A 25,120-nucleotide genomic window follows, 5' to 3' on the forward strand; every position below is an offset into this window, starting at 1 on the left:
GACCTTCGTAACATTCTCTTACTTTCTACCACTTTGCATCGAGAGAAAGCAAGAGGGAAGGGCCGTGACATACCGGCACAGTGCAGCCACACAGGACCAGAATCCTGGGGTGGGAGACCGTGATCTCTTGCACCAGCTTCCCACTGAATGTCAGATGGGCGTGTCAATGCACAGTGTTGCCATGTTCCTGGCACAACTGGGATTGGCAACAGTTCCTGGGGAGGCCGTTCTCAAACGGCACACCCGATCCGGTCGCTCAGCAATTATTGCTTTTAATTCTGATTTAAAGCTTTAGGGTTACAACGCTTGATCTCAAACTTCCTGTTTGGGGTGGTGATCTACTTTTCAGAAAACACACAAAGCTTGCCTGGAGGAGCCTGTGGGCAGAACCTTGGGATTGATTGATTAATTGTGTCTTGTTCAGAAAAGACTGACGGAGGCTGTCTCGAGGATTGAGGCAACTGGCTTCTCCAGGAAGTATTGTAAAAAATCTGTCTCGGGCAATGACAGAACTGGTTTGTTCAGGTAATACTCTACACGGCTGTCTCACTCTTACTCCATCACAAACTTGCTCCTCTTTCTATTTTATTGATACAATTATTATTTCTCTGAACTATCTTATTCCTCCTGAATTTTAAATACAATCGTTGTCCTACCTGATGAAATTAAGACTCATTGCATTGCCTCCTACTCTAGTTCATTTATTCATTCCCAGGACCATAACATTGTGGGTCTCCTCACTTCCCTCAGTCTTCCTTTACAAGTTTTGGAAACCCACGTTTGGCATCAGCTAACTGCTGTGTCTGCATTTATTCTATCGTCTCTCCCACTCTTTACAACCATGGCGGTGTACTGCATTTTTACTTTGTTCCTGCACCTACGTTTCTCAATCTAATGTAACGAGCAATGGGTTGGCTTAGTCAGCCCAGACTGTAGAATGTAGCCCCAGGCAACAAAGGAGTGGCTCCTGCATCAATAACAATAACTTGCATTTATATCAGGGCTTCAACCTGGAATGACATCCCAAGGAGCTTCACAGAGGGACAGACGCTGAGCCAAAGAAGGAGCGATTCAGAGGGCTGACCAACACCTTGTTCAAAGAGGTGGGTTTTAAGGAGGGTCTTAAATGAGGAGAGGGAGACGGAGAGGTTTAGGGAGGAAATTCCAGCGAGTGGGACCTAGGTGGCTGTAGGCACGACTGCCAATTCTAAGGCAAAGGGAGGGGGTTTCACAAGAGCTCAGTGTTGGCGGAACGGAGGTGGGGTAGGTTGTAGGTCTCCAGGCAGTTACAGAGATTGAGAGGGTAGAGGCCCCGAGGGATTTAAACACGGCGAGGGGGGGATTCGAATCTTAAATTTGAGGCATTGTAGGACCGGCAGCCAATGCAGGTCAACAAGGGCTGGAGTGATGGGTGAACGGGTTGAGCTGAAGTTTACAGAGAAAGTGGAGGATAGAAGGTCGGCCAGAAGATTGTTGGAATAATTGAGTCTGGAGGTGACAGTGGCACATACAAGGGTTTCAGTGATAGACGTGTGGAGACAGGTGATGTTACAGAGGTGGAAGTCGGCAGTCTTCGTGATGGAACAGATGTGGGCGTCAGGAAATGAAGCAAACTCTTAGATGACTAAAAATGAAACTAAGCTTTATCTGCTACTTCTGCATTAATTGTGACTTGTTCAGAAAAGACTGGAAAAGCCTTGCCTCACGGTGTGGAACACGTCGAGCGTGAGTCGAGGTATTGGTGAAGATGGTCTGGATTGTGACGGCCTCTCTCCTACTTTTCTCTTCGCACACCTTGTGTACAAACCCAGGATTGAAAGCAAGAGTAACACAGAAAGCCTTGGACTATGGTAAGTGTGGACAAGCCTGTTAGCCTATACGTGTGGACTTTTATTGTGTGAGGACTCTGAGGAATTGGCATGTGTCACTATTCTAACTGCAGCACTTGCCGGATGCATTGGCTCCAACTGTGATTCCACCCTCTAGCAGTTGGGTTTGGAAATGTAACTTATTTCTGTGACTTTTAAAAGATGATGTTGTGCCTAACATTTCCCCAGTGTTGACACCTCTTGGACATTGTCAAAACCTGAAGCCATCCTATTCAGCTCCCATGCACTCCTACATACTTGGGCTTTTAAATCTATCAACCTCCCCTATTGCCAATGTGCAGCGCTTGATCCTGAACATTGGTTCTTGCCTGTATCCATTGCACTACCAAGAGTGAAGGGTGCGAGCAGAGACACAGGGTCAAAGGTGGTCACCGAGGTAGGGTGTGCAAGGCCATGCAAGTATTCGAAGGTAAGGGGAATTGATACAGAGGGGTACAGGGAGCCAGTGGAATGGAGGGATACAGGGAGTCAGTGGAGGGATACAGGTAGGGGCACCCCTCCACTGGCTCCCTGTACCCCTCCACTGGCTCTCTGTCATCTTCTGTATCACAGGCCCCACCATCGAAACATCACCCATCTCTGCTCCTACTCTCTGCTGGCGAGACTCTAATCCATGCTTCTGTCACCGTGAGGCTCAATTTCTCTAATGCACTCATTTCCCCCTTCTATCCGCCATAATTTGCAATGAACTCACAATGTGACTGCCAACATCCAGTATCCACTCAGAGCCTTGCTCTTCTGTAACTCTACTTCTCACTGGGCTCCACTGGCTCCCTGTATGCTTCCACTGGCTTCCTATACCCCTCAACTGGCTCCCTGCACCCCATCATTGACTCCCTGTACCCTTCTATATCACTGGCTTCCTGTACCCTGCCACTGGCTCTCTGTGCCCCCCTCTATCACTGGCTCCCTGTACCCCTCTGTATCACTTGGCTCCCTGTACCCCTCTGTATCACTGGCTCTCTGCCCCTCTATCACTGGCTGTCTGTATCACTGGCCCTCTGTATCACTGGCTCCCTGTGCCCCTCTATCACTGGCTCCCTGTACCCCTCTGTATCACTGTCTCTCTGTACCCCTCTGTATCACTGGCAATCCTCCACCCCTCCACTGACTCCCTGTACCACTGCCTCCCTGCACCCCTCCACTGACTCCCTGTCATCCTCTGTACCACTGGCTCCCTGTACCACTGTCTCCCTGCACCCCTCTCCCCTCCACTGACTCCCTGTCATCCTCTGTACCACTGTCTCCCTGTACCCCTCTGTATCAATTCCCCTTACCTTCGAATGCTTGCATGGCCTTGCACACCCTACCTCGGTGACCTCCTTTGCCCCTGTGTCTCTGCTCGCACGCTTCGCTCCTCTGGCTTCTTATTCAATGTCCTCTTCTTTCCTCTATCGGTGGCCATACTTGCAGCCACTGTACCTCTGCTCCGGACCCTGGAACTTCCTCCTTAAATCACTCTGCCGTACCTCTTACCTCACTGCTTTCAAAAGCCTTCTCTACAATTAACCACATCTGAAATATCTGTCTGACCTGAGGAATGCTGTCTAAATGCAAGTTGTTATTGTAGTACTGTTTCTAATTGCACTGATATGCAGTAGAGTATGCGAGTGGATACGATTGTGTAATTGTCTTTCTTGATGTGTATTAACCTGCACCAATGCGTATTTGTGGGCGCCAATGATCCCTATAAACTGTGCGGCCGCACAGCAATCTGAAGGAACCACGCAGGCCGCTCATAAGTTGTCCTGTTGAAGATACTGCGCGTGCGTGGCCGTGCTGCCAACTTAAAGGTACTGCACATTTAAATAAACAGGCCGCGCACCCACGGTAATATTTAGAGGGAGAATTTATGGGTACTCCTATGGATTGCTGTGTATTGATCCAATGTAACAAATACTCATATGGGCTAGTCTGTATTGTCATGTACTGGCCTGGTGTTGTCCAATAGAATTCGTTGACTAGCCACATGTGTGGCTACCACGACACTATTTTAGCCACTCGCACTCATTTTGCACCCAATACAGGTAAATGTACTCAACACCTGTATATAGTTACTCAACAACCATCTAGCACCATTCAGTAACCAAAGAAGTAAAACACTCACAATGAGCAAAACTCGCTCACACACACTGCTTTTCGTCTGACCATTTTATCAACAAACGCACAAAAGGTTAAGGTTCACACCGTGCGAATACGAGCCTGAGGATTGGGATCTTTTTAGAAATCAGCAAAGGGGGACCAAGAAATTGATAAAGAAAGGGAAAATGGAATATGAGCACAAGCTAGCGAAAAATATAAAAACGGATTGAAAAGGAAAAGACAGGTGAAGGTAAATGTAGGTCCTTTACAGTCAGAGAGGGGAGAATTTATAATGGGGAATAAGGAAATGGCAGAGAAATTAAATAAATACTTTGTTTCTGTCTTCACGGAGGAAGACACAAAAAACCTCCCAGAAATACAAGAAAACCAAGGGTGTGGCGAGAATGAGGAACTTAAAGAAATTATTATTAGTAAAAAAAACAGTACTAGCAAAATTAATGGGACTAAAAGTTGATAAATCCCAAGGACCGGATGACCTACATCCTAGGGTTTTGAAAGAGGTAGCCATTGGGATAGTGGACGCATTGGTTGTCATCTTCCAAAACTCTAGATTCTGGAACGGTTCCTGCAGATTGGGGGATAGCAAATATAACCCCGCTATTTAAGAAAGGAGGGAGAGACACAACGGGGAACTACAGACCTGTTAGCCTCATATCAGTAGCTGGGAAAATGCTGGAATCTATTATAAAGGATGCAATAACTGGGCACTTAGAAACTAAGTAAGATTGGGCAGAGTTAACATGGATTTATGAAAGGGAAATCCTGTTTGACAAACCCATTGGAGTTCTTTGAGGATGTAACTAGTGGAGTAGACAAAGGGGAACCGGTAGATGTGGTGTATTTAGATTTTCAGAAGGCCTTCGATAAGGTCCCACACAAGAGGTTGGTGAACAAAATTAGGGCACATGGAATTGGGGGTAATATACGAGCATGGATTGAGAATTTGTTAACAGACAGAAAACAAAGAGTAGAGATAAACGGGTCTTTTTCAGGATGGCAGGCTGTGTCTAGTGGGGTACGGCAAGGATTGGTGCTTGGGCCCCAGCGATTCACAATCTATATCAATGATTTGAATGAGGGGACTAAATGTAACATTTCCAAATTTGCTGATGATACAAAGCTAGATGGCAGTGGCAGTTGCAAAGAGGATGTGAAGAGGCTTCAAGGGGATCTCGACAGGCTCAGTGAGTGGACGAGAACATGGCAGATGGACTATAATGTGGATAAATGTGAAGTTATCCACTTTGGTAGAAAAAAGAGTATTTCCTAAATGGTGAAAGATTGGGGAATGCAGATGCTCAAAGGGACCTGGGTGTCCTTGTACATGAGTCACTGAAAGTGAATGTGCAGGTGCAGCAAGCCATTAGGAAGGCAAATGGTATGCTGGACTTCATTACAAGAGGATTTGAGTACAGAACTAAAGAAGTCTTACTCCAATTATATAGGGCCTTGGTGAGACCACACCTGGAGTACTGTACAATTTTGGTCTCCTTATCTAAGGAAGGATATACTTGCCATGGAGGGAGTGCAACGAAGGTTCATGAGATTGATTCCTGGGATGGCGGGACTGTCGTATGAGAAGAGATTGAGTAAACTAGGCCTGTATTCTTAATTCAGAAGAATGAGAGGGGATCTCATTGAAGCATACAAAATTATTACAGAGCTTGATAGGGTGGGTGCTGGGAGAATGTTTCCCTTGACTGGGGAGTCTAGAACCAGGGGCCACAGCCTCAGGATAAAGGGTAGGCCATTCAGGACTGAGATAAGAAGAAATTTCTTCACACAGAGGGTAGTGAATCTTTGGAATTCTCTACCCCAGAGGGCTGTGGAGGCTCAGTCATTGGGTATATTCAAAACAGAAGTCGATAGATTTCTGACTAGTAAGGGCATCAAGGGATATGGCGATAGGGCCGGTGAATGGAGTTGAGGCAGAAGATCAGCCATGATCTCATTGAATGGTGGAGCAGGCTCAAGGGGCTGAATGGCGTACTCCTGCTCCTATTTCTTATGTTCTTATGAGATCACAGGCCCAACATGTCTATTAGTCATTGTTTACTAAGCAGAAATGCCACATCTGGATTCCCGATTAGCCACCTGTGGCTGGTGGCGAATGTATGCACTAGTGTTATCTGTGTGTACTGGTATGTAATGGTCATCATATCGTATATTCAAACTCTTCCCTGCCACAAGGCTACACGTGCCTTGGCAGCATCATTATACATGGCATGGCATCATTGTACAGCAGCATTACAGGACTCGGACAGGAGTTTCCAGTGGAGCAGATGGTGGGGTGTATAATGTGTCGCAGTGTCCAATACCAACCACTCATTGTGAAGTGTGCTGGTGTGTATTGCTGTGTAACTAAGAGCAGGGTTTGTACTGGTCTATCCTCCTGTGTGTACTGGAAGGCTCTGGTATTCTCTAACATCTGGTTTGTCACGCAGGTCGGCAAGTCGGGGTCCAGGTGTTGCAACAGAAATTGCGAGAGATTCAGATTCCAGACGTCAGTGGCAACACACATGTGTCTGTGATTGGCAGCGTCCGTTACAAAATCACAGGGTGAGTGAGTGGAGTATTCTTCAGGAGAATGTAGGAAGATCATTTGCTCCAAGTTGACCACAGCCATCACAAATTACCTGGAAATTGGGCCACGCTTTGCCCATTTTTTGTGTGCCAAATGGCCTACCAAGTCCCCAATATGTTGGGCAGGAAATGCGCTCACACTTCCAGCCAGAGAACAAACAAGAGGTGTCTTGTGTGCCTGAAACTCGCATTTGTGCAAATAAGGGGTTTTCAAATAAGAAACTTATCAACAAGAAACCATAGAATCATACAGCACAAAAGGAGGCCATTCAGCCCATCGTGCCTGTACCAGCTCTTTGAAAGTGTTATCCAATTAGTCCCACTACCCCGCTCTTTCCCCATAGCTCTGCATAGTTTCTCTTTTCAAGTATATATCTAGTTCCCTTTTGAAAGTTACTGCTGAATCTGCTCCCATCACCCTTTCAGACAAATTATTGTATTGTCGTTGTTCAGACACCTCCATCATATGTGCTTGTTCTTACACCAATGGGGTGTGTGACGAGAGGAATGAGTTAAAAGGGTAAGTACAGATGAGGGAGCCCATTCAGGCCATCTAGCTCATCCCTCATAGAAACCAAAGATCCTCCCATCAGAGTATATAACTGACTACCTCTTGGGTGATTCCAGATCTATATCCAGAAAATAATTCCAGGTGTTAATCACTCTTTCTGTGAAGTCCCTATATCTGTAACCTCTTCCAACCCGGCAACCCTATGAAATCTCTGTGCTCCTCCAATTCTGGTTTCTTGAGCATTCCCAATTTCCTTCACCCCACCATTGGCAGTCGCGCCTTCAGCTGCCTAGGGCCTAAGCTCTGGAACTTCCTCCTTAAATCTCTCCACCTCTCTACCACTCTTTCTTCCTTTAAGACGCTCCTTAAAACCTACCTCTTTGACCAAGCTTTTGGTCATCTGCCCGAATATCTCATGTGGCTCGGTGTCAAATTTTGTTTGATAATCACTCCTGTGAAGCATCTTGGGCCATGTTGCTCCATTAAAGGCGCTATATAAATGCAAGTAGTTGTAATGCTTCTTACTATCAGTCCTGAATTTGCCTTTTACCAGTTTGTACTTGTGTATCTTTATCATGCACTTGAGGTTTAACTTGAAATGGTGCTCAGGATTGACCTATTCTCTTCCACTTGGTATCTTATATAGATTCTCACTCATTCGCCTCTTTTCAAGGCTGACCGGTTTACATGTTCCTAACATTTCCTAATATCTCAATCCTCTGACCCTTGAGACCAGCCTCCAGCCCGGCACCACTTCAAGTGCTTGCCTGTGATTCAGTGACCAGAACTGAATGCAGTATTCAGGATGAGGCTGAGCCACACGGTGATACAGCTTATGGGTGACAGCCTCACCCTTACTCTCTACTTGCTCAGACCCCGTCTCAGGAAGGCTATATTGGCCTTGGAGGGGGTGCAGCGCAGATTCAACAGAATGATACCTGGGCTTAAAGGGTTAAATTATATAAACTTGGCTTGTATTCTCTTGAGTTTAGAAGACTGAAGGGAGATTTAATCGAGGTGTTCAAAGTGATAAAGGGATTCAATAGAGTAGATACAGAGAAACAATTTCCTCTGGTGGGGGTAATCAAGAACAAGAGGGCATCATCTTAAAATTAGAGCTAGGACATTTAAGAGTGAAATCTTGAAGCAAAGAGGGCAGTGGAGATCTGGAGCCCTCTCTCCCCAAAAGGCTGCGGATGCTGGGAGTCAATTGAGTTTTCAAGGCTGAGATAGATAGATTTTTGTTAGGTAAAGGTACTAAGGAATATGGAGCAAAGGCATGGAAATGTAGTGAAGATGCAGATCAGCCATGATTTAATAAAATGGCTAGAACAGGCTCGAGGGGCTGAATGGCCTCCTCCCGTTCCCATGCTCCTACTGATTTGGCGATATAGTTGAGCTGTTTGTTGTTATGTGCTGCTCTGCAATGGTCGGTATTGAATATCCCATCACACTCTGATCTCTCTTGGCCCCTTCCCTAGCTTGTTAAGTAAGTACTTCCCCTTTCCAATGTATTGGATTTCACAGCCATTGTTCTGGCCGCTTGTCTAGATTGATGCTTTGGAGCCGGTCACAGCAAATACACCAGATACTATTAAGCAAAGAGAAGCTGCACAGGTTACTGCCACGTGAGACCAGGAGCTCAGCTTGTCAGAGTAAGATTCTAGGATTTTGCTCCAGGAAACTAGCTCATAGAAACACAGAAGATAGGAGCAGGAGTAAGCCATTCGGCCCCTCGAGCCTGCTCTGTCATTTAATGAGATCATTGCTGATAATCCAAATTCAGTACCCTGTCCCTGCTTTCTCCCCATATCCCTTGATCCCTTTAGCTTTAAGAAATATATCTAACTCCTTCTTGAATATATTTAATGAATTGGCCTCTACTGCCTTCTGTGGTAGAGAATTCCACAGGTTCACCACTCTCTGGGTGAAGAAATTCCTCCTCATCTCTGTCCTAAATGGCTTACCCCTTATCTTTAGACTGTGACCCCTGGTTCTGGACTCCCCCGCCATCGGGAACATCCTTCCTGCATCTAGTCTATCTAGTCCTTTTATAAGTTTCAATGAGATCCCCTCTCATTCTTCTAAACTCCAGCGAATATAAGCCCAATCGACCCAATCTCTCCTCATACGTCATTCCTGCCATCCCAGGTATCAGTCTTGTGAATCTTCGCTGCACTCCCTCCTTGGCAAGAACATCCTTCCTCAGATAAGGTGACCAAAACTGCACACAATACTCAAGGTGTGGTCTCACCAAAGCCCTGTACAACTGCAGCAAGACATCCTTGCTCCTGTACTCGAATCCTCTCGCTATGAAGGCCAACATACCATTTCCTTCTTAACTGCCTGCTGCACCTGCATGCCTACCTTCAGCGACTGGTGCACAAGGACACCCAGGTCTCTTTGCTCTTCCCCTTCTCCCAATCTATTGCCGTTCAGAAGATAATCTGCCTTCCTGTTTTTGCCACCAAAGTGGATAACCTCGCATTTATCCACATTATACTGCATCTGCCATGCATCTGCCCAATCACCCAACCTGTCCAAATCATACTGGAGTTTCTCGGCATCCTCCTCACAGCACACGCCCACCCAGCTTTGTGTCGTCTGCAAACTTGGAGATATTACATCTAGTTCCCTCGTCTAGATCATTAATATATATTGTGAATGACTGGGGTCCTAGCACCGATCCCTGTGGTACCCCACTAGTCACTGCCTGCCACTCGGAAAAAGACCCGTTTATTCCAACTCTTTGCTTCCTGTCTGCCAACCAGTTTTCTATCCAAGTCAGTACCTTATCGCCAATCCCATGTGCTTTAACTTTACATGCTAATCTCTTATGCGGGAGCTTATCGAAAGCCTTCTGAAAGTCCAAATACACCACATCCACTGGTTCTCCCTAATCTATTCTACCAGTTTCATCCTCAAAACATTCCAGTAGATTAGTCAAGCACGATTTACCTTTTGTAAATCCATGTTGACTTTGTCTGATCCTGTCACTGTTTTCCAAGTGCTCTGCTATTGCATCTTTTATAATGACTCTAACATTTTCCCCACAACCGATGTCAGGCTTACCGATCTATAATTCCCCATTTTCTCTCTACCACCTTTTTTAAATAGTGGGGTTGCCTTAGCTACCCTCCAATCCATGGGAACTGTGCCAGAGTCTATAGAATTTTGGAAGATGACCAGCAATGCATCTACTATTTCTAGGGCCACTTCCTTAAGTACCCTAGGATGTAGATTATCAGGCCCTGGGGATTTATCAGCCTTCAATCCCGTCAATTTCCCTAACACCATTTCCCTACAAATACTGATTTCATTGAGTTCCTCCCTCTCATTAGACCTTATGTTCCCCGACATCTCTGGGAGGTTATTTGTGTCCTCCTTTGTGAAGACAGAACCAAAGTATGTATTTAATTGGTCTGCCATTTCTTTGTTCCCCATTATAAATTCCCCTGATTCTGACTGCAAGGGACCTACGCTTGATTTCACCAATCTTTTTTTCTTCACATATCTATAGAAGCTTTTAGTTAGTTTTTATGTTCCCTGCAAGCATACTCTCATACTCTATTTTCCCGCTCTTAATTAATCCCTTTGTCCTCCTTTGCTGAATCCTAAACTGCTCCCAATCCTCAGGTTTGCTGCTTTTTCTGGCCAATTTATATGTCCTCTCCTTGGATCTTATGCTATCCCTAATTTCCCTTGTTAGCCACGGTTGCGCCACCTTTTTTGTTTTATTTTTATGCCAGACAGGGATAAACAATTCCTGTAGTTCATCCATGCGATCTTTAAATGTTTGCCATTGCCTATCCACCGTCAACCCTTTAAGTAATGTTCCCCAATCCATCCTAGCCAACTCGCGCCTCATACCATTGTAGTTTCCTTTTATTTAAATTCAGGACCCTAGTCTCTGAGTCAACTACTTCACTCTCCATCTTAATGAAGAATGATCGCTCCTCCCCAAGGGGCCTCGCACAACAACATTGCTAATGAATCCTTTCTCATTACATAAAACCCAGTCTAAGATGGCCTGATCTCTAGTTGGTTCCTCGACATATTGGTCCAGGAAACCATCCTGTATACACTCTAGGAATTCCTCCTCCACAGTATTGTTACTAATTTGGTTAGCCCAATCTATATGTAGATTAAAGTCACCCATGATAATTGCTGTGCCCTTATTGCACACATCACTAATTTCCTGTTTAATGCCATCCACAACCTCAGCATTACTGTTTGGGGTCTGTATACAACTCCCACTAACGTTTTCTGCCCCTTGGTATTTCTCAGCTCTACCCATACAGATTCCACATCATCAGAGCTAATATCCTTCCTTACTATTGTGTTAATCTCCTCTTTAACCAGCAATGCTACCCCACCTCCTTTTCCTTTTTGCCTCTCCTTCCTGAATATTGAATACCTCTGGATGTTGAATTCCCAGCCTTGGTCACCCTGGAAACATGTCTCCGTAATCCCAATTATATCACATCCGTTTACATCTTTTTGCGCAGCTAATTCATCCACCTTATTATGAATGCTCCTCACATTAAGGCACAAAGCCTTCAGGCTTGTTTTTTTAACACTCTTAGTCCTTTTAGAATTATTATTTACTGTAGCCCTGTTTGATTTACACACTTGATTTCTCTGCCTTCCACTTTTGCTTTTCTCCTTCCTGTCTTTTGCTTCTATCCTTGCTTCCTTTTCCTCTGTCTCCCTGCTCAGGTTCCCAACCCCCTGCCATTTTAATTTAAACCCTCCCCAACAACACTAGCAAACACTCCCCCGAGGACATCGGTCCCGGTCCTGCCCAGGTGCAAACCATTCGGTTTGTACTGGTCCCACCTCCCCCAGAACCGGTTCCAATGTCCCAGGAATTAGAATCCCCCCCCCTCCCCCGTGCACCATTCCTCTAGCCACATATTCATCTGAAATACCCTTCTCTTTCTACTCTGACTAGCACATGGCACTGGTAGCAATCCTGAGATTACTACCTCTGAGGTCCTATTTTTGAATTTACCTCCTAACTCCCTGTATTCAGCTTTTAGGTCCTCATCCTGTTTTTTACCTATATTGTTGATGCCTATATGCACCACGACAGCTGGCTGTTCACCCTCCCCCTCCAAAATGCCCTGCAACTGCTCCGAGACATCCTTGACCCTTGCACCAGGGAGGCAACATACCATCCTGGAGTCTCATTTGTGGCCGCAGAAATGCCTATCTATTCCCCTTACAATAGAATCCCCTATCACTATAGCTCTCCTCTTTTTCTTCCCATCCTGTGCAGCAGAACCATCCATGGTGCCAGGAAGTTGGCTACTGCTGCCTTCCCCCGATAAGCCATCTCCCCCCAACAATATCCAAAGCAATCTATCTGTTTGGGAGGGTGATGGCCGCAGGGACCCCTGCACTACCTGCCTGCGCCTACTACTCTGCCTGGCAGTCACCCATTCCCTTCCTGCCTTTGCAGCCTTTACCTGCGGTGTGACCAACTGATTAAACGTGATATCCACGATGTCCTCAGCATCGCAAATGCTCCAGTATGTATCCATTCGCAGCTCCAGCGCCGCAATGCGGTCTGCCAGTAGCTGCAGCTGGATACACTTCCCGCACATATGGTCGTCAGGGACACAGGAAGTGTCCCTGATTTCCCACATAGTGCAGGAAGAGCATGCCACGGGGCCGAGCTGTGCTGCCATGACTTACCCTTTAATTAATTCAAATTAAATTAAATCAAATCAATACCACCAATTACACTACAATTAAATGATATACTCAAGGACCCTTGTTTACTAGCACTCCCTGCTACACAACAGAGACCCTAGAAACTATAAACCACAAAAATTAAGTTTGGAAAAAAGAGAGAAAGAGAGAAATACTCAATCACAAAGCTACCAGGACAGTGAAACGACCACTAATGCTACTTTACTGAGACCAAGGATCAGCGTATGCCACATTATCCAGGGTGTCAGCTAAGACTCAATCGGTGAGTCAGAAGATTGTGGGTTCACGTCCCACTCCAGAGACTGGAGCACAAAAAATCTAGGCTGACACTCCAGTGCAGTACTGAGGGAGTGCTGCACTGTCGGAGGTGCCATCTTTCAGATGAAATGTTAAACTAAGGCCCCATCTACCCTCTCAGTAAGAGATCCCCGGCACTAAAGACAGATTATCTGGTTATTATCACATTGCAGTTTGTGGGGTTTTGCTGTGCGCAAATTGGCTGCTGTGTTTGCAATTCAAAAGTATTTTATTGGCTGTAAAGCACTTTAGGACGTCCTGAAGTCGTGAAAGGTGCTATAGAAATACAAGTTCTTTCTTTAGAGACAGGAAGACACCGGCATTTTAATAGAACAGCGCTGTCACTAAGGCAGGATAATCCCTTGTGCTTGAATCAAGGGGTAATTCACCTCTCTTAGCTTTCAGTTGTTTTCTTCCCCTTCAATAGTTCTTACAAGTCGTTGAGCTTTAAAGCTGTGTTATGTTGTATATTTGCTCCACAGAGTTCTAATGCTCGTCCTATGTGTTCCTTCCCCCACACACTCACCCAATCTGTAACTAATAGCGGAGCAGACACAGTAAAGTGTACAAGGTTCATGTTATGTCCACATTAGGGGAAATGCTGTGTATCGGCAGTCAGTCTTCAGCCTAATATTATGGGTCCTGCCATGGAGGATTTATTGGGAAGCTAATAGATATTGTTGGGAACTGGTTGTGTAACGGTACTGAACAAATTAAGATGCGTTTTACTGTTAGAGTGAGTTTTCTTTTAAGTTAATGTTTTTGGAAATAAAGCTATAACTGCACCCTCCCTAAACTTTCGATTCCGTGTAAATCACTTCACCCCCTGCCTGTCCACAGCTGTAATGAGAATGTAACAATAACTTGTGTAAATAGGAAATTTAGAAGGAACTTCTTTACCCAGAGAGTGGTGAGAATGTGGAACTCGCTACCACAGGGAGTGGTTGAAGCGTAAAATATAGATGCATTTAAGGGGAGGCTAGATAAGCATATGAAGGAGAAGGGAATAGAGGGTTATGCTGATAGATTTAGATGAGGCAAGGCGGGAGGAGGCTCGAGTGGAACATAAACACCGGCATAGACTGGTTGGGCCAAATGGCCTGTTTCTGTGCCGTATATCCGATGTAATCCTGTGTAAATTTTGTTTCCAGGATGCGTATTGAGGATTTTAGTCTGCCTCAGTCAGCCGTGGGATTCTATACTGGGACTGGCATTAAGCTCTCCATTGACAATGCTTACATACACATACATGGCAACTGGAGAGTGAAGTATCTTTTTATGTAAGTACTAGCTGAAGTGCCCGGCGGTGCCGAGAGTCTTTTGAGGGCATGTTGTTGTTGGAAGAGAGAGAGAGAGAGCGACTGGCGGGAAGAGAGAGAGAGAGAGAGAGCGACTGGGGGGAAGAGAGAGAGAGAGAGAGCGACTGGGGGGAAGAGAGAGAGAGAGAGAGAGCGACTGGGGGGGAAGAGAGAGAGAGAGCGACTGGGGGGAAGAGAGAGAGAGAGAGCGACTGGGGGGAAGAGAGAGAGAGAGCGACGGGGGAAGAGAGAGAGAGAGAGAGAGAGAGAGCGACTGGGGGGAAGAGAGAGAGAGAGAGAGAGAGCAACTGGGGGGAAGAGAGAGAGAGAGAGAGCGACTGGGGGGAAGAGAGAGAGAGAGAGAGCGACTGGGGGGGAAGAGAGAGAGAGAGAGAGCAACTGGGGGGAAGAGAGAGAGAGAGGGAGAGCGACTGGGGGGAAGAGAGAGAGAGAGAGAGCGACTGGGGGGAAGAGAGAGAGGGAGAGCGACTGGGGGGGAAGAGAGAGAGAGAGCGACTGGGGGGAAGAGAGAGAGAGAGCGACTGGGGGGAAGAGAGAGAGCGAGCGACTGGGGGGGAAGAGAGAGAGCGAGCGACTGGGGGGGAAGAGAGAGAGCGAGCGACTGGGGGGAAGAGAGAGAGCGAGCGACTGGGGGGAAGAGAGAGAGCGAGCGACTGGGGGGAAGAGAGAGAGCGAGCGACTGGGGGGAAGACAGAGAGCGAGCGACTGGGGGGAAGAGGGAGAGCGAACGACTGGGGGGAAGAGGGAGAGCGAGCGACTGGGGGGGAAGAGAGAGAGCGAGCGACTGGGGGGAAGAGAGAGAGCGAGCGACTGGGGGGGAAGAGAGCGAGCGAGCGACTGGGGGGGGAAGAGAGCGAGCGAGCGACTGGGGGGGAAGAGAGCGAGCGAGCGACTGGGGGGAAGAGAGAGAGCGACTGGGGGGGAAGAGAGAGAGCGAGCGACTGGGGGGAAGAGGGAGAGCGAACGACTGGGGGGAAGAGGGAGAGCGAGCGACTGGGGGGAAGAGAGAGAGCGAGCGACTGGGGGGAAGAGAGAGAGCGAGCGACTGGGGGGGAAGAGAGCGAGCGAGCGACTGGGGGGGGAAGAGAGCGAGCGAGCGACTGGGGGGGAAGAGAGCGAGCGAGCGACTGGGGGGAAGAGAGAGAGCGACTGGGGGGGAAGAGAGAGAGCGAGCGACTGGGGGGAAGAGAGCGAGCGAGCGACTGGGGGGAAGAGAGCGAGCGAGCGACTGGGGGGAAGAGAGCGAGCGAGCGACTGGGGGGAAGAGAGCGAGCGAGCGACTGGGGGGAAGAGAGCGAGCGAGCGACTGGGGGGAAGAGAGCGAGCGAGCGACTGGGGGGAAGAGAGCGAGCGAGCGACTGGGGGGAAGAGAGCGAGCGAGCGACTGGGGGGAAGAGAGCGAGCGAGCGACTGGGGGGAAGAGAGCGAGCGAGCGACTGGGGGGAAGAGAGCGAGCGAGCGACTGGGGGGGAAGAGAGCGAGCGAGCGACTGGGGGGAAGAGAGCGAGCGAGCGACTGGGGGGAAGAGAGCGAGCGAGCGACTGGGGGGAAGAGAGCGAGCGAGCGACTGGGGGGAAGAGAGCGAGCGAGCGACTGGGGGGAAGAGAGCGAGCGAGCGACTGGGGGGAAGAGAGCGAGCGAGCGACTGGGGGGAAGAGAGCGAGCGAGCGACTGGGGGGAAGAGAGCGAGCGAGCGACTGGGGGGAAGAGAGCGAGCGAGCGACTGGGGGGAAGAGAGCGAGCGAGCGACTGGGGGGAAGAGAGCGAGCGAGCGACTGGGGGGAAGAGAGCGAGCGACTGGGGGGATGGTGGAGGTGGGGAAACCACCCCCACTCGATGCAAATGAGCGGATAATGAGCGGAATTTTGAAAGTTTTTTGGATACCGTCGGCACAATTTTTGTCCAACTGTCAGCACAATTTTTGTCCGAGCAAAAAGTAAATACACCTACAAGAGTCCCCTAATGATGAGCTTTCTTTTGATATAACGTATGTGTAGGTACGCTCTATAACTTTTGATTGTATAGCCGGACAGAGAGACAGACAGAGAGACATATCCTTTTATATATATAGATTTAGTCTTTGTTTTATTTTGTATCAGTTTGTTTCTTCCCCTTCCTGAAGAGGCTGCATCATTCCATGCTGTGGTCAGCCCTCTGGTACCTCACCCAAAAGGCACCTGTTTTTGGTTGGGCCTACAAGATGAACGTTGAACACTGATCAGGAGTGGTAACCTGGCTGGTTTAACGCCTCTAAGCCCAGGGGACAGAGAGACTAACTTGCAGCTACTGCCCAGCTCCCATCATTTAATCCAGTGCCTGCCAGGGATTGGATTTTGGGCCTTCCTACTTTGTATGGTTCGGCACCACATCGGAAGCTGCATTTGGAGAGTGTGGTTTAGATCTGGACTTTGTATGATAGTGTCAAACGGGTGGTAGCGAGTCGGCAGCCCGTTTTACATCCCTCCCCATTTTTATTTCCGTTGAAGTCAGCAATAATTGGGAGAGGTGTAAATCGGGCTGCCGACTCGCTATTACTCGTTTTACACTATTGTTTGGTGTGTTATTTTTAAGTTCCTTTTTATGATTATTTACTTGACTCTGGTTGTGAAGGTGGGCAGCTGACCTGCTTACAGACACGGCCTGCGCATGAAGGGAGAGAAATTCAAAACTAATCTGCGGAAACAATAGGGGGAAAATTAACCCCCAAAAACAGGTTGGTAGGGGTCGGATCTGAGGTTAAAAAATTTTAAATCTCAAACACGACCCCAACCCAGCTCTGGCCTGCCCACTTCTGGGCTTAACAAAGGTGGAACAAGGGGTGGGCAGCCAATCCGCTCCCAGGCGGCGGTTTGGCAATTCAAATATTTTAATAAGGCTGGCAGCCTCAGATTTAACCTGCTTTGCAGGTTTTACAGTGGGCGGCCGGGTTTCCCAGGCCTCGGGAAACCCGGCAGTTGAAAGGACTGATTCAGGGAGAAAGTAAGAGCTTTTACAGCACTGCTTGTGGGTCAGGTAGAGCAGGAGTGCTTTCCCCTGGCCCCCCCATCAGAGCCCCCCCCCCACCCCAGTACAAAGACCCCCGGGGTCATAGATCAGACTCACCCCCGGGGTCGGAGATTGGACCACACTCCCAGTAGCAGCTTCAGGCTCTCAACCTGGGGCTGCAGTCTGCTCTGGAGTCCTCCCCGCTCAACTGGAAGCCAAGCCTGTCAATCAGGCTGACATCCAGGTGGGGAACCTGTCGAGGAGAAAAGTTGCACGTTGTTAAGTTAAAACTCCTCAGCATGCGGGGAAACCCGGACTTCCGGGTTGCCCGTTCAAAACTCCGTGCCCCCACCTATGCAGCCCGTCCCTGTCAATATCGGGGCCAATATTTCAGTGAGCGAGTGGTCAATCTATGGAACAGGCTCTCTAGGGAAACAGATAGTGTTGATTCACTCAAATGCAAATTACCTAGATTTCTTTCAGTAAATAACAGATGACTTTGGACCGCTGGTTCCCAAAGCTCTCCACCACTGGTGTCATGTCTGGGTCTGTTGTAGAATAATTGATAGAGATTGATTGCTATGATTGGTCAACAACTCCATTATCATTCTATCATGCGACTATATGCTGAGGAGGCTCATGTGGAGCATATACACAGGCACAGACCTGTTGGGCCTAATGGCCTGTTTCTGTGCTGTAAATATTGTGTAATACTACAGTAACGCCCAATTTACATAATCACTCCAACAACAATTAAAATCTGAAGGAATTAGACTTCACACTTGTAGCAGTTAATTTTCTGTGCCAGAAAGCTTGTTTGGCAGTAATTAAGACTTATCACGCCATTAAAAATGGTACTTAGACTGAAATGGACAAGACTTAACTTTCTGCGGAGTGTTTCGTTCATATCACTATGCAAGTACAAGTACAATCCCGCCATCCCATCACAGGGTGGAATTTAATACTTCACACTTAATAACTGGCAGTGCTGTGGGGACTCAGTTTATTAGTCAGTCTGTCTTCTAGTGTATCTTCTCTCCATCTCATATCTTGTGACTGCTGCTGTGTGTTTGTCTTTACAGATCGGACAGTGGCTCATTCGACCTGGCTGTGAGCAGTCTGTCAATATCAGAGGCAATAGGAATGACCCGGGATAATACTGGCCGCCCTGCAGTGCACAGTGCCGCCTGCACAGCCAATGTCGGCAACTTGGACATCACGTTCCATGGAGGAGCCAGGTAATGTGCGCAATACGTAAGGAAGGAAATGGATTCCCCCCCCCCGCTGCACAAGTTTCTCCTGGTACTTTGCCCAATTGGCCATTCTTCATCTGAACTAGAGGGTGATTGGTGGTAGGCTGTTTGACAGTGGAGGGTTGATGCGCTATCAATTACTGAGAAAGACTGGAAGTTAAGAGAGTAACAAACAGGCTTTTATTAGCTAAAGAACGAAGGCATGCCTCTAGTGGTCGACCGGTCCTGAATGCCTGGGGAACTGCAGAGCAGCCGCCTTTATACCAGGGCATATGGGTGGAGCCAGGGGCGGAGCCAGCTGAGGCATGCACAGACAGGTACAACAATGGGCAAGAGTGAACAACAGTGAAGTGAACAACAGTGAACAACAGTGGTTTACCACAAGGGTACCAGAGTTAATTCTGATATGGTCTTTCCTCGCATAACAAATTATCTGGTCATCTGTCTCATTGCTGTTTGTGGGATCTTGCTGTGTGTTAATTGGCTGCCACATTAAAACAGTGACTACTTTTCAAAAAGTGCTTAATTGGCTGTGAAGCGCTTTGGAACATCCTGAGGATGCAACAGGTGCTATGTAAATGCAAGTTCTTTCTTTCTCTTCTATTTTTAAGATGTTATCTTTTTACAGTCACATTCCTCTTCCTCCTGGCCAGCCTTGTGCCTCAGCTCAATCCTGCACTGTTACGCTCAGCCTTGTCCAGTCCCACTCTAAAATTGCTACAGTTTTTACTCGCTGCATCCTGTCCCCGCTGTTTTCGGCAGCTGGACTGCCTGACTCTGGCTGTCAGCATACTTTTCTACTATCCCCTCAGTTTCCTTAGCCCTGCTCTGGCCTCCAGTGCCTTGGAACCCCCCACTTCAGCCCCACTGATTCCTGCACCGAATGTCTAAGGGCCTCCAGACCCATTCTGGACTCTGATACATGAGGCCCCCTACTGGTACCTTAATAAACAAATTAGCCACAGAGAAATTCAAAGGAGTCTGCAGGCTATGTTTGTGCATTGCTGTGGTTAACGTTCATGGCAGGGCCACTAGAAGGGTTGCATTTTGCAATTCACATTAAATACTTCTGTGCAAGTTCTGGCCTGTCCTGCTGAACAGACAACAGGAGAAATGCTGAGAGCCTCTGGTAGAGGCAGAGGTACTGGAATGGCACCAGGGCAATTGCTGTACTAACCAGACTCTCAAGCTGTCAGAATGCCGTCTTTTGGATGAGATGTCTGCCCTCTTAGGTGGGCTCAAAACATCCCGTAGCACTATTTCAAAGAAGAGCAGGAGAGTTCTTCCTGGTGTCCTGGCCAATATTTATCCCTCAACCAACATCACTTAAAAAAAAACCTGATGATCTGGTCATTCATCTCGTGGCTGTTTATGGGACCTTGCTGAGTGCAAAATGGCAACCCTGTTACCACGTCCTTAATACAGGAAACTTTGGTTTATCCGGAGGTTGTATGTCCGGAATACTCGATCTAACGGCAAAAATCAGGAGCTGTTTTCTGTACGTTTTTTTAGATTTCGTTCTTTTTTTTCCCCAGTCAGCCACTGCAAGGTCTGTAGCTAAAGCAACAGCTTCAGCTACAGACGCCTGCAGCTGCAGCTGACTCTTTAGAAGCTGTTGCTAAGCAACAGTGTTTGTTGTCAGATACGGAGATGAAAACCTCCGTATGCTTCAACATTAACTTTGTATGTCCGGCAGTTTTGATAGATCAGCAACACGCCGGTCCCGTCAGTGCCAGATATCACAAAGTTTCCTGTAATAGATTCTAGCATTTTCCCTACTACTGATGTCAGGCTAACTGGTCTGTAGTTCCCCGTTTTCTCTCTCCCTCCTTTCTTACATAGTGGGGTTACATTTTCTACCTTCCAATTTACGGGAACTGTTCCAGATTCTATGAAATTTTGGAAAATGACAACCAATACATCCACTATCTCTATAGCCACCTCTTTCAAAACCCTAGGGTGTAGGCCATTAGGTCCTGGAAATTTATTGGCTTTCAGTCCCATTAATTTCTCCAGTACTATTTTTTTACTAATATTAATTTCTTTCAGTTCCTCATTCTCGTTGGAGCCTTGGTTCTCCACTATTTCCGAGGAGATTTTTGCGTCGTCTTCTGTGAGGACAGACACAAAGTATTTGTTTAATTTCTCTGCCATTTCCTTATTCCCCATTATAATTTCTCCTGTCTCAGCCTGTAAGGGACCCACATTTATTTTTGCTAATCTTTTGCCTTTTACATACATACCTATAAGAACATAAGAAATAGGAGCAGGAGTAGGCCATTTGGCCTCTTGAGCCTGCTCCGCCATTTAATGAGATCATGGCTGATCTGATCTTGGGCTTTTACAGTCTCTTTTTATGTCTCTCACTAGTCTACACAATGCAAAGATTTGTTATTTTAACCAAATATAACTTTTTTTTACAGCTGGCTGTACAATCTGTTCTCCAGTTCCCTGGAGAACCCCATTCGCTCTTCTCTTAACCGAGAGGTACGTCTGCTCATATCCAATTGCACGTCGGATAATTTTGCTGCCTGTTCATACAGCGACAGAGCACTCACACTACAAATGATGGGCTGGGTCAAGTATCTGTTAATCTTCTAATTGCCATTTACTTTTTTATGCAGATTTGTCCAAAAGTCTCCAATGCAATCAATGGGCTGGAACAACATCTGAAGACCATGCACAGTAGGTTGCTTTATTCCCCCCACCCACTCCCCATCTTCCAAAGGCTCATGCAGCAGATACGTTGTCCTCCAGTACCATACCCAAGTGGCTAGCTCTTCACCTTAGACTGTCAGAGTTGGCATATATAAAACAAAACATTGGAAATGTAAAACAAAAATAGCTGAGCCCAATCCTATCCTCACTTAACTATCCAGTGATTCCTGCAGGTTATCAGGAGCAGGAACCCTGGCTGATTTCTCCCCAGCCCTGACTCTCTAGTCTAGGGTGTTAACTATAATTCACCAGCTGAGTTCAACTAACTGGGAATCAGAACCTCGGATCTCCCTGGTCTGTGTAGCTCAGTTCAGCATTGAATGCTAGGTGCTGAGAGGTTGTTTCCCCTGGTTGGAGTGTCTAGAACTAGGGGTCACGGTCTCAGGATAAGGGGTTGGCTGAGATGAGGAGGAATTTCTTCACTCGGAGGGTTGCAATCTTTGGAATTGTCTACCCCAAAGGGCTGTGGATGCTCAGTCATTGCATATATTCAAGGCTGAGATCGATAGATTTTTGCACTCTAGGGGAATCGAGGGATATGGGGATCGGGTGGGAAAGTGGAGTTGAGGTCGAAGATCAGCAATGATTTTATTGAATGGTGGAGCAGGCTCGAGGTGCCAAATGGCCCACTCCTGCTCCTAATACTTATGTTATTATGAATGGTGCATTTATCAATTGAACCATTGTAGGTTGGCTTTTGATAAGAAACTCCCATTAGGTTGATTGTTTCTTGTTCCTCTCCACAAGAATTTCCCTTTTTCTTTCCCTCCAGTGGAAGGAAATTAGAAAATTTATATAGTGCCCAATTTGTGCACAGCAAGGTCCCACAAAAAGCACTGAGATAATGACTAGATAATCTGTTTTTTTAGTGACGTTGGTTGATGAATTAATATTGGCCAGGACCCCAAGGAGAACTCACCTGCTCTTCTTTGAAATAGTGCCATGGAATCTTTTACAGCCGCCTGAGAGGCGCCTCATCGGAAAGACGGCACCTCCGACAATGTAGCTCTCTGTCCTTTGGACTCAGAAATGAGAGTGCTACCACTGAGCCAAGGCTGACACCTGACATTTAGTGATCAAGGGATGGGTTTTTAGGAGGATTTTGAAGGCGATGAAGGAGTTAGTCAGGCAAAGTTGTTTTGTGAAATAATTCTGAGAATGGGGCATAGTGATTAAGTGATTGGCGGTGGGGAGAGGGAATACAGAACAAGGAATAATCTAGAGTCAGAGGAGGTAGGCAGGGATGTACCAAATGGGAAGGTCACAGATAGGGTACAGCAAGGCCATGCAGGGATTTGAAGATGAGGACAAAGATCATGAAAGGATTCGCTGGAGTATGGGAAGCCAGTGGAGCTTGGCAAGAATGGAGATGGCACGGAATGAAGTTCTGAATTAACTGAAATCTATGAAGGGAAGCAAGGAGCCTAGTGAAGAGAGCTTTTTAAGAGATCAATGCTTAAAGTCACAAAGGGCTAGATTAGGGTTTCAGCAGCAGTGGGGAGCAAGTGAGCCGTGTTCTAAAGGTGGAAGAGTGTGGTCTTGGCAACGGATCAGTATGGAGCTAAAAAAAAACACATCTCGGAGCCAAACAGGATGCTGATGTTGGTTTCTTTTCAGCATTGAGCTGAAGGAACTTTCAACTCAGCGAGAGGTGGAGGCATCAAGACCAAGTCCACACATGCACTTTGGAGCAAGAGCCAACTGCAGTCCTCGACTGTTACCCTGGCTGAGATCAGATAACTCAGCACAGATTGGCAATCGAACCTGGGATCTTTCAGGTTGGTATGGCTCAGCACTACACTAGACAACTTCTTTACCCACTAGGATATTGGCAGAGCTGCTAAGAGATCCAATGCTCTGCAGTTTAGGAGTTCATCATTTTCAGAAAACAAATAAGTAGGAAAACTCAATTCCTTCAGTGTTGAACGGGACAATGCGACCAATCCAAGGACAATCATTTTCAAACTTTCAGTGGAGCCCAGTCTGATATTTAATGTTCTTTTCCCTCTATGTTCCCAGTCTCTTCCCGCGTTGACAAATATGCTGAGATTGAATATTCCCTGGTTAATCCAATTGCAATCACAAACACCTTCATGGACCTGGATTTTAAGGTATTCACTGATTCCTGATGGGGGTGTGTGTGTATATATGTGTGTGATTGTGTAAGCGTGTTTTACCTTAGGTCAGTTGCCTTGAAATATGACCCTTGGTTGTAGGCCTTTGTTCAAGACTGTTTTTCAGCTGTCCCTTGTTTATTTGAGTTGTTAGCGTTTTGGGGGCGCTATGTTGTTTTTTTTTAAGCTGTTCCTCAGCTTTCCCCGAGATCCGTGGGTTGGCTTGTAGGGCGAGTACCCTAAAAAAATACCCAGTAATGTTGGATGTAATTATCTGAGTGGAGTGTGATTTGGATCCTAGCTAATAAGGGGGCGTAGTTTCCTATCCCTCGCCTCCTGCCCGTCCTTCCTTTGTTACATTTTTCTGCCGCTGGCCGAGTGCTCAGAAGCTTGAGCAAGGCTGAATGGATATGTCTAAGGAATGACATTCAAACATCCCTTCCCAATAACCTGGAGCCTCTTAGAACAGTAATCTGCCGCCTCTATGTATGTGTTGCGTATCTGAGCTTTGATGTATTAAATCATTTTTACAGGGTGAGTTCTATAGTGTGGCGCAGCATAAAGAGCCTCCATTCAGACCACCCCCAGTTAGCCTCTCCAAACAAGCTGATCACATGATGTACTTGGGCCTGTCGGATTTCTTTGCTAATTCGGCAGGATTTGCATATTATGGAGCTGGAGCCTTGCAAGTGAACATCACCGATAATATGGTAGGTAGAGACTGTTCTTTCCATTCATTCCCAACCACTGTTGTTGCTGAACTTATTGGGCTCCTGTTCAGAGGACACCGGGTTATCATTCAAATTCCACTTCCCCACTGCCTGGGTGAGTTTTTGCAATGGAAGGCTACATCATTGGAGGAACATCTGTCTTGTGCTGCTGAACAACTGGAATGTGAGATGGATTTCAGGCAGCCATTGGTCTGAATTTGGACTGGGTGGCCCCATTTGAGTAGGATGGCTAGAAACTCAAAAAATGCAAGCCAAGCCAGATATTAAAACTACTTCTGTGTCTCATGATGTGGAGGTATTAGTTAATGAGGTTTTCAGTGAACTTTCAATATCGGCAAAATACAAGAACTCGAGCTTTGAATCTTCAGAACTCTTTTCCCCACCCCTATCTTGCCCCTCGACCAGCTTTGCACTCGACAAATGATAGTAGACTCAAGGTATTTTGCTGCTTGTTGTCACATCAAGTTGCTCACTCAAGGTTGAAGTAGAAGGCAGCACCAAACTGCATTTCTCAATTGTCCAATAAATTCTAGACATTCATTTTCAAACCTCCCCTGTTTTCCTGACTTTATGAAATTTCAAAATGTCTTTCAAGCCTAAAGCTTGAAATTATCCACTTTGGTAGGAAGAATAGAAAAGCAGAATATTTTTTAAAAGGTGAGAAACGAGTCATTGTTGCTTTTCAGAGGGATTTACGTGCTCTTGTACACGAATCACAGAGTGTTAGGATGCAGGTACAGCAAGCAATGTAGGAAGGCAAATAATACGTTAGCCTTTATTGCTAGAGGGTTGGAGCACTGATTCCGCCAAGCAGCCGCGCACACGTTCCCGAGCTCGCGCGCACTTCAAATGAAAAGCCGCGCGGAGAGCTGGACATCAGCTGGAGCGAGGGAGCGGCC

The 25,120-nt window shown here is 46.9% G+C and overlaps 1 protein-coding gene across 3 annotated transcripts in view; it reads left to right on the forward strand.

The window, feature by feature from the left end:
• Positions 1-213: 213 nt before the first annotated feature.
• The window catches only part of LOC147108538 (bactericidal permeability-increasing protein-like), a 66,378-nt gene continuing 41,471 nt past the window's right edge, over positions 214-25,120 (forward strand). The window contains exons 1-10 of one of the 3 annotated variants that reach the window (XM_086005200.1): positions 214-525; positions 1,002-1,103; positions 1,681-1,850; positions 6,437-6,551; positions 14,253-14,381; positions 18,488-18,643; positions 21,082-21,145; positions 21,283-21,343; positions 23,396-23,487; positions 24,024-24,200. In XM_086005200.1, the coding sequence (XP_085861326.1) occupies positions 1,748-1,850; positions 6,437-6,551; positions 14,253-14,381; positions 18,488-18,643; positions 21,082-21,145; positions 21,283-21,343; positions 23,396-23,487; positions 24,024-24,200 (897 nt within the window). In that variant the 5' untranslated portion in view covers positions 214-525; positions 1,002-1,103; positions 1,681-1,747. Of the gene's footprint in view, positions 526-1,001; positions 1,104-1,680; positions 1,851-6,436; positions 6,552-14,252; positions 14,382-18,487; positions 18,644-21,081; positions 21,146-21,282; positions 21,344-23,395; positions 23,488-24,023; positions 24,201-25,120 lie in introns of those variants that run through there. The other 2 variants (XM_086005201.1, XM_086005202.1) reach the window with 2 other exon arrangements.

This window comes from Somniosus microcephalus, chromosome 13, assembly GCF_052327205.1.
Source record: "Somniosus microcephalus isolate GS21.2 chromosome 13, FLI_Smic_1.0, whole genome shotgun sequence".
Classification (NCBI taxonomy): domain Eukaryota; kingdom Metazoa; phylum Chordata; class Chondrichthyes; order Squaliformes; family Somniosidae; genus Somniosus; species Somniosus microcephalus.